Consider the following 10,064-nt stretch of genomic DNA (forward strand, 5'->3'; position numbering starts at 1 on the left):
GGTGCTGCCGTGGCTCCTGGGGGTGCTGCCGTGGCTCAGCCGGGTTCCCCGCGCGCTGCAGCAGCCGGATCTGCCGCGCGTGTGCCCGCGCCGTGACGTAGATGCGGTGGTAGGCCAGCACCATCAGCAGGAAGGGGATGTAGAAGGCCACCACGGAGCAGGTGATGGCGTAGGGCTTGTTCACCATGAAGATGCAGTAGGTGGAGTTGGAGGCCTTGTTGAATTGTCTCTGCTGGATCTGGGGCGCGGAGGGGAGGATAAGGAGGGAAGAAGTGGGAATCAGAGTTGGCTCGGGAGGGACCTTAAAGGTCATCTTGTGCTACTCCCTGTCATGGGCTGGGACACATTCCACTAGAGCAGGTTGCTCCAAGCCCCATCCAACCATCCTTGGACGCTTGGACACATCCACAACCTCCCTGGGCACCCTGAGCCAGGCCTCACCACCCTCAGAGGGAAGGATTTTTTCCTGGTATCCCATCTAACCCTGCCTCTGGCCATTCCCTTGTCCTGGCACTATGAGCTCTTGTTTATTATAAAGAGAATAATTCTGCTTCTTATTTAGGCGAGAGCTGCAAAGGCCAAGGGGACCCAGGACTCCCGAGGTGTTGTCAGGGCTCAGCTGGGGCTTGGCCTTTTTTCCCAAGGATTCCTGACTGAACTGAGAGTTGGTTTGGTAAAACCCTCTCCCAGGGCCACCGCTGTGTCAGTCCTTCCAGGACAGAGCCACCCCCCTTAAAGATCCCCTCCAGAAATTCAGCAGCCCCCCTGCACTGGCAACAAGAAGTTTCTCCTTCTTTTTCCCTTTCCCTGAAAATTTGCTTTTTAAAGAACATCCAGCACCCAACACATTGGATTGGTGTCCATCCCTGGCTACTCACCAGGTCAATGATGCCAATGCTATTCCAGCCTTGCATGATAGGGAGGAAGGAAATAAAGGTTGGGATGACCCAGCAGCCTCCCAGCATCACCGCGATGCGCAGCGGGGTCATCTTGTTCCTGTACACCAGGGGCTGGCAGCAGATGGCATAGTACCTGCAGGGCAACAACAGCACAGAAAAGGTCACAGGAGACTCCCAAGCCTCCTAAAAATTAAATTGTAAACCCTTCTCCAGCTGTTTCTCCTGCCTTTCAAACCAGAGGGAAAACAGGAGTCTGTAGCCCCCTTCTGCTGGGTGTCTCCCAAACTTGGGACTTGCAAGGGAAAACAAGAGTTTTCTGCTTTCCAGTCAGGGAAACTGAGGCACAGGTAAATGCTCTGGGCTGTCTGAGGTCCCAGGGGAAGGGAGAGGTTCCATAATCAGCCCTGCTCTCCCTCTGCACTGAGGATTTCCCCAACCTCCAAGGAATATCCCTTCCTTCCAGCTGGATTTCCTGTGCTGGACATTTATTTTGACAAGGCTGCAAAAGCTGTTACCACAAATTAACAAAGTCTCCCAAAGCTGTGAAAATGTCGGTAAAATGAAGAGTGTTATTCCATTTTCCAGGAATCCACCTCTTTTCCAGCTGGGCTTTAACATTCCCAAATGTGTCTTGGCACCCTCAAGGGGATGTGGCCTGACCTCTCCTCCCTCCTCCTGATCCATCCAAAATATCCCAAGTACAACAGGTGCCTGCTCCTAAACCAGCTATGACCTAAAAATGTCTTCTCAAAGAGAAAAGAAATCAAATTTTCTGTTTGTTTGATCCCTGCAGGTGGATCTCTCCATCAGGAAGGGGTAGCAAACCTAAAACTGGAAATCTCTGCCTCTGAAATTATTATTTGTCCCTATGAAAACCAGATCAGCAAATATCCAATTGCAGACTTTCAGTAGTCCTGACCTGACAATCAGTCTCAGGTTCCCAATAAAATATTTTTTGCTCTTTGAATTTTTGGATTTAGCAGACTCTGTAAAAAATTGTATGAGGAGGGCAGAACCATGAATTAGAGGAATTAAATTAGCAAGCACAAGTGTATTAAAGGGCTGCTCTTTGAGATGTGCATTTATTTAATCAAGATTTGAGTGGGACCCAGGAGCTTTGTCCTAAACAGGCACAAAAATATAAGATTTTCTGGTTTTTCCTAAGCTTTTTTTTATTTTTTATTAAAGTCATGTGGAGTCAACTGAACTGCTTTATTTTGATAAAATCAGATGATATATTCCACACAGAGGCTTGAAATAATATCAAAGTGTCAAAAGAAAACATTCCTTAAAAGTCTCTTTGAAACAAGATTCAAAATGTCACAGGGGAAAAACGCTGAAACAAGCATTCAACTCCTGCAATTTGATAATTCCTCTGTTCTCCTCTGGTTTCCTGTGTGCATGAAAAATCAGCTTGTGCCTCTGGAAAGCTGCACTTCCAAAGAAATAGGATTTGCCAGGAGCTGCTCTTTTAGACCTGTGGGTGAAATGTTCCTCTCGTGGAGCTCCAGCTCGGCTGGGGCTGATCCCTGTCCCAGGAAATGACCTCTGAATTCCAACAGGAACTTTTTGGATGTTTACTGGGACAGAGGGAACTTCCCTTGGCATCAGAGCTGCTCCTCTGACTCTCAACACAAAGGATCTATATTAAAAATATATATATATTTAAACTATTGAATTGTTTCTTATCTCAAAGTCACCCACTGGAAGTGGTGGACATCAAAGACATCAAAGCCAAGGCACAAGAGACTCCATTTCTTTGCAGAAAGGGCAAAAGAAGAAATCCAATAAATAAAAGGATAAAACCAGCCAAGACAGGAGCTACCCTTTGACAAGCTGGATAAGCAAACAGGAAGGGAAAACCACTGTACACTGTTAATTAACTACAGCAGGAAAACAATTCTTGCCAGCAGTTTGAGTGATCACATTTCTCTGCTCCTCTCTCTGCTGCAGCTGAAAGAATTACACTGAATTGCTCCTGCTATTAAAGGCCATTAGAGTAAAAATTATGCCTGTAAAAATGACACCTTAAGCTCTCATATTTCTTCCCTCCCTGTGATTCAGCAGCAATTTTCCTCCACTTTCGTGTCAAAAGATTTCATTTTATTTCCTTTTCTTCGGGGCTGCTAGCAGAACTTCCCCTGTGCTCAGGGAGTGGAGCTGGGCTCCTCCTGTCACTGTTTTGGGTGACAAAGTGCCCTGAGCAGGGCGTGGGTGACAATTGTGGCATGGGGAGGGAGGCAGAGGAGCACAGCACCCACTTCTCCAGAGCCCAGCAGGGTTTCCATCCTAGGAATCAGATAACAGCTGGGAAGAAGGCTTGGAAGTCACAGTTTTTGCAGGAGCTGGTGGTTTGATGTATGTGGTGGCCTGAGTGTTTAAGCAGCTATTTATTCACTGGGAGAAAAGTAATTATATCTGTGAGATTATCAATAGTTTTAGTCAGAGGCTGGAATAAAGACATGCTCTGTATTTCTGCTTCGTTTCAAGGCAGAGCTGTTTTCACAAGGAATATCTGTTATCTGCTGCTGTGGCAGTGTGATGGATGAACAGAAAATGCAATACATACACATGATTAATACCATGTCCAGGCCAAATTAAATATTAATTCTCTCTATTATCAGTCAAGTTGCTTGCAAATGTTCACTTCCCTGTTACCTACAGCAGAGCAGCTGATGTGAAACCTCCTCTCCTCTGCAATGACATTCTCCACTGAAGGGGAACACAGGAATCCCTTCCCAGAGCTGCAGCTCTTCCAATAAAGCAAAGGTTATTATAACACTTCTCCTTTCCCCTATCAGACATTTGCCACAGGAATGAATCAAGTGCTAACATTTTACAGGTGGCTGAAGAGAAGAAATCCATCTTTTGGATGGATTTCCAAATCATCTGGGCACTGCAGAAATCAGAGAATCACAGGGAAGGGACTTGGGAAGGGACCTTAAAGATAATTTAATTCCCCCCCAGCCATGGCAGGGACACCTCCCACTATCCCAGACTGCTCCAAGGACACTTCCAGGGATCCAGGGGCAGCCAGGAATTCCTTCCCAAATCCCATCTCTCCCTTCCCTCTGGCAGTGGGAAGCCATTCCCTTTTCCTGGCACTCTCTTTTCCATCTTCCCACTGAAAGGTCCCAGTTTGGAACCAGTGCAGCTCCACACCCTGGATGTGACTGACAGCAGCACAATCCAGCTGTGGGCAGTGGCAAGGAGTCCTTTATTTATCCCAACACCTCCTCAATCCCAGGAAAAGCTGCCCTGGAGTGCTCAGCTCCTGCCTGAGGCCTGCTGAGACTCTGACCACACCACTGCTCCTTCCTCACCTCCTGGGCACTGCAGAAATAGAATCACTGAGCTGCAGCAGATCATTCCTTGCCCTTGGGGAGAAATGAAAGCATCTCCCTGGTTTGCAGTGCAGTTTGGAGCCTGCAGGCAACCACCCTGCAAGGAGCTCTGTAACTCTCACAGCCAGACAAATCCTCCCCCTCCCTTATTAACAGCCTGGCTCTGGGGGTGGCCCACACTTGGAAACATTTGGTGTCATGTGCATATGGAAAATGATGTGCACAGCATATGTTGGATCATCACTGGGGCCAGGATGAGACACAGAACGCTCACACTGAGTAATAGCTCACCCCCCTCTTCAATCATCTAGGAAAAAAGAAGCCAGAAGACAGGAAAACTGGAAAAAAAGAAGATAAAAGGATGGGGAAACTTAAAAAAAGAAGACAAAAGGATTGGAAAACTGTAGGTCTCTCTCCCAAAGTTAGGTGCAAGAGCCAAGGCCTCTGTCAGGGGGAAGTCACTGCCCTTGTCCCTCAGGGAATCCAGACTGGGACAGAGTTTCCAGTTGAGCCCTGACCAAGTGATGAACCTAAGGAGCCACCATTTCAATTTATTTGTGCCTGTGGGAAATTAATCCAACACTACTGTTGCTGGTATTTCAGTGAAAACAGGTTCTGGCCGCTGTATAACCAGATTTGAACATTTTTTTTGGAAATAACAGTTCTTTCTATTTTCCTTTTTCCCACCAAGTAAATAAGCTTTGGGCTCTCATTGTGCCAAAGGAAACAAAGTTCTGCATCGTTGGTCCAGAAAAAGAAAACGTCCTAAAATGATTATATCTAACAAAATTAAATTCTTATTAGAAAAACAATGGCCTGCTGGTGTTGAGATAATTACACTGAGAAAAATGCTAAAGAGAACAGTTAATTGGAGCTGGATAAATTTAGCAGGGAACACAAACAAATGTATGTTGCCAAATGGAGAGAGAGGGCTCCTCCTGGGTCCCCGTGAGGCTGAGGGGCTGGAGGGTTATTGGCAGCAAGGGTGGCAAAATAAATGAAATATTTCTGAAGGGTTTGCAAAGACTGCTAAAGGACAGAGCATCCCTCAGCCTGTGGCCATCTGCTGTGGGACAATCTGAGCATTTTCCTGAATGCTCCTGGAGCTGGATTCTGCAAACCCTGGGATGGTTTTCCAGGCAGGGACAGCTCCACAGCGGTGTCACCTCTCACAGCCTCGGGGACAGGCTCTGGCTGTCCCACCTGAGCTGTCTGAGACCCAGGGGAACCAGGCACAGGGAATTTCTGCCTGGGCAGAACTCCAGCTGGAATTTGGGGCATTTGGTCAGACTGTAACAATTAATTACTGACAGCTGCCCCAGGTTTCATCGCTCTCCCCAGGAATAGCCGGGGATGTTCCACGGGGCAGCGCTGGGCACAGCGGCTTCCTCCACCCTGGGAAAACAGCCTGTGCTCCCAGCCATGGCCTGGGCACCCTCTGGGCACCCTCTGGGCACCCTCTGGGCACCAGCCAGGGCCTGTCTGTGATGCCATGGGAAGGGGATGAGCACAGAAAGCCGGGCTGGAGCGGGGGCAGTGCCCACCCTGTGCCCCCAGGGCCACGCTCCGTGCCCTGGCACAGGGACAGGGCTCTGTCACAGGATGTCACCACAGGGCTTGGGAGGCTGCACAACATCACCTCTCCCGCAGGACTGTGCTAATTTGCTGGCTGAACAGTCCATTAATGGTAATTAATGTTTGCAAACAGCACAGCGAGCATCTGTCGTTCTGCTCTGCTCTCTGTGTGCATCTGCCGAGCTTTAGCCCCGGTTTCACAGGGATTTGGGGCTGTGCCCGAATTTGGGATCACTTTGGGATCACAGAACACACCCAGGGCTGGTTTGTGGTGTGCAAATGTCAGCAAACAGAGCACCCCCAGGCACACAGCCTTGGGGGGAACCTTGCTGGGCTGGGACAGGAGGGTGCAGGAGGCAGGGAGAGGATGCTCCAGCTGCATCAAGGGCTGCCAGATGTGCATCCAAACCCAAACCCACAGACATTTAGGACCTGTTTGTTTCTCTGTTGTCTTCCCCTGCCCCCCCAAAGAGTTTGAGAAGTAATTGCGTTGCAAATTGGTCTGCAAATATTGGAGGAGGAAATTGCCTCTCCTGACAGGTTCGCTGTATTCGGAGACTCCATCAGAGCTTCTGGCTCTGTTTATCTGCAGTGCAATTATTTTTTATTGCACTGGCACAGAGCATGGACATGTATGCATAAAACATGCAGTAAATAAATATTTCAAGGGTAAATCTCTCTAATATATTAGAATATCAAAGAGATGATGAAAAAGCTTAAGGCAGTGACAGCAAACTTTGGATTCAGTGAGCCTTGAGATACCTTTGCTACCTTGGAAAATCCCTTTTCCAAATGAGACTGACAGAGGCTCTCTGCAGTGTTTTTCTCTCTGTGTCTGAGCAGTAAAATCAGTTTATTATGTGGTGATTTTTCCAGAATTTCTCCAATGCCTTTGAGAATTCAAGCCTCAGTGCTTGTTTCCTACTTTTCCAGAGGCAGCAGTGGAAATAGATACAAGACATTATCAGGTAAAAGTCTTCTCAAGCAACACCCTGTGAATCTGTTGAAGGGAATTGCTTTCCAAACAGAGTCTTTAGGATTAGATTAACCACCCAGTTTTCTTTAAAAACTCCTTAAAACTCACACCTGCATGCCCTGAAATAAAACAGAAGGCAGGAAATAGATCACAAAAAGAAAAAAAAATACCAACTAGAAGCAGCACACTCCCATAAATTCTGAATGAACAGAAGAGCAAACAGCTAAAAAAATTGAATTAAGGTCTGGGAAGGAAGCAGTGCTGCCCCTGCAGCCCAGAGGGGATCCATGCTGGGCTGACTCATCCTTCCCTCCACAAAAACCTCTCATTCATCCACCTGCTCTGCCCTTTTGGGGTCATCCACCACCTTCTCCTCATCTATCCTGGCCCCTTCACACTGCTCTCAATCAGGCCTCACCGTGGAAAAAACCAGCCCCAAACCAACAAAAAAATGTCAGAGAAATGCAAGTTTCTGCCAGGACCCTTTAATGCCAAGGGCTGAGGTGGAGGGGTGTCCCTACAGCATCAACTCCAAGGCTGTCCCAGGATCTTGGGGACAGATGGGGACAGGCAGCAGCAGCAGGAGCTCTGGACATGGAGGGGTCTCCAGGAGAAAGGGGGAACCTCCTTTTTGTGCCCCCACACTGGAGGTTCCCCATCCCCTGCTGCAGATCCAGGGCTGAAATCCCATTTTTCCCTTCTTACCACAACCTTCTCTATTTAATTAAGAGCCTGGAGAATCAAACTCCAACATTTCATAGAGCAAGGTCACGTCCAGAGCACCGTGCCCAACATCTGCTTTCCTGGTAATTGGCTCAGAGTGGCAATTTGTCAATGGTTGGAAAATAACGAGCTTCCCATTTGTGTTCCAGCCATCCAAACTTGCAGATAAGGACAGGAGCTGAGGCTGTTGGATGTCAGCTTCTCTCTGGATACAAAACTGCCTGAGCTGGTGCCCTGTCTCCCACCCCAGAGCAGTGCTGCCCATCAATACAGAGGTTAAGCAACTTGTTTTTTGAAGTCTGGCTGCGCTCAGACTCTCAAGATGTTGAAATGCCACATTTTTAAATATCAGCTGTCACAATGACAAGGATAATTATGGTTCTTTTGGCCCTGTTAGCAATTCTAAGTTACAGTGTTTTTAAAGGTATTGAGATCTCCACACAGAACTCAAAAAAAATAAAAAGTTCTAAATATTACCAGAATAGCCAAAATGTTTTGTACTGAGTGTTTCTCTTGTGAAAAACTCTCAAGGAAGTTCTGCCATTTACCCTGAAAATCTGCAGACAGCAGTCAAACTGAATTGCTCTCCATAAATTATTGAGGCTTTGGGCTTTATTTTTAGGTGAAAAGTTTGAAAGAAAGGGAAGTTTTTAGGATCTCCCAGGAGATTTAGGCTGGAAAAGATTCAAGATCATCCTGTGCCCCATCCCCAGCTTGTCCCCAGCCCAGAGCTCTGAGTGCCACCTCCAGGGATGGGATCCAACCCTCCCTGGGCACTTCCAGTGCCTGAGCTCCCTTTCCATGGGGAAATTCCTGCTGCTGTCCACCCTGAGCCTCCCCTGGCCCAGCCTGAGGCCGTTCCCTCTCCTCCTGTCCCTGGGAGCAGAGGAAATCTCTGCTGGAACAACCCCTGTGCTCCTCCCTCTGCCACAGCTCAGTCCCACCTCTGGACACATTCGAGGTGTCTTTACCTGAAGGAAGGAACAGAAGCACACCAGGCTTCTGGTACCTCACCATAAACCTCATCCCATCCCAAATTTCTCTGCCCTCATCAGGATTCTCTCCAAAACCAGCCACAGGGAGAGATTTATTGCTCTGCCCTTCCAAGCAGGTCCATCTTTACCCTCTGGCAGCTGAGGATAACCAAGAGCACGGCAGAGACTTCCAGCAGTGCCACTCTCCAGCTCGTACCTGTCCAGGGAGATGCAGCAGAGGTGCAGGATGGATGCTGTGGTGAGCAGCACATCCAGGGATGTCCTCACCAGGCAGAACATCTCTCCATAGATCCAGTTATCCTGAACCAGCTCGATGGCTCCAAAGGGCATCACCAGCACCGACACCAGCAGGTCAGCAAAGGCCAGGGAAACAATGAAATAGTTGGTCTTGATTTTCCTGCAAGGCAGATCACAAAATGAGGCTGGGTTTGGTGCAGCAGCCTCCACACGTGGACAGAGATTCCAGCCTGAGGTTGGGTTTAATCTGCCCCATCACACTAAAAGCTCCTCTCTAGCACACTCCTCACTTTATATGGTCACCCCAAGCTTGCTCCTGATTTTTAAAGCGAAATAAATGTATAAATACATTTTCCTAGCCTAAATACATCTTTCTGCTCACCCAGAGGATGCAAATGGATGTTCACAGGCCTCTGCATGTGCCTCAGCCTCACAGCTTGCACTGGAGACTCTGAGGTGCAGGAGGGGATTTTATTTTAACTTGTAAATGGAGAAAATCCTTCCAGAAAGCACTGAGAATAATCTAGACCGAAGCTGTAATTTTAACTTGAAGAGTACTTTTTAAATCACAACAATAAAATAGAATTAAATCCATTAAAAATCCCACGCAGCACATGAATAGAGGCTGTTAAATCTCTCTCCCTGCTCCTAAGGCTGGGCTGACAATTTCCAGGGTTAGCAGCAGCCCTGAGACAGGAACTGTGACCCCCTCAAATCACGGGCAGAGTTTGCCAAGTTGTGCTGCTGCTGCACAGTCACAACCAGCCCTCGCTCTGTGCGGTGATGATGAGCTCATTGGGAAATTCCAGGTGGAAAAGGGGCAGAGGCCAACCTGTTTATCCAGGGAATTGCTGCTTAGCTGCACTTCCCACTGATTTGTCTGGTTCTCTAGGCTGAGAATGTGAAAAAGATGAGGATGGGAATTCCAGCGGTGCCAGCGCTGCGGGGTGAGCCGAGGACAGAGGGGTCTGCGAGGCAGGGACACCTCCCTCAGCTCCTCAGGACTGGGTTTGTCCCCCTGGGGCCACCTGGGTGTGCTCACCTGAGCTGCCTGTCCCGGCACACGGCCACCATGACCAGCAGGTTGCCCAGGATGGCCATCAGGATGACGGCGGAGACGAAGGAGAGCAGCACGATCTTCCCCGCGATGCCAAAGCCCTCACTGGAACTGGGACGGGGCACGAGGACACCGGGGAGACAAAAGGAGAGGAGCTGCAGTGGCCCTGGGAGGGGTGGCCCAGCACTGGTGGTGCTGACAGCAGCCACTCCCCTGCCTGCCACTCACCAGAACCCTTTCCATCCACGGCCATTCCCA

The 10,064-nt window shown here is 48.6% G+C and overlaps 1 protein-coding gene across 1 annotated transcript in view; it reads right to left on the reverse strand.

Annotated features, from left to right (window-relative positions):
• Positions 1-10,064, reverse strand: part of HTR4 (5-hydroxytryptamine receptor 4) — a 66,003-nt gene that overhangs the window by 21,937 nt on the left and 34,002 nt on the right. Inside the window, exons 4-7 of the mRNA XM_033517787.1 lie at positions 9,792-9,917; positions 8,709-8,909; positions 879-1,032; positions 41-238 (exon numbers count right to left, since the gene is read on the reverse strand). Coding sequence (XP_033373678.1) covers positions 41-238; positions 879-1,032; positions 8,709-8,909; positions 9,792-9,917 — 679 coding nt within the window. The remainder of the gene's footprint in view (positions 1-40; positions 239-878; positions 1,033-8,708; positions 8,910-9,791; positions 9,918-10,064) is intronic.

Source organism: Parus major, chromosome 13, assembly GCF_001522545.3.
Source record: "Parus major isolate Abel chromosome 13, Parus_major1.1, whole genome shotgun sequence".
NCBI classification, from domain to species: Eukaryota; Metazoa; Chordata; class Aves; order Passeriformes; family Paridae; genus Parus; species Parus major.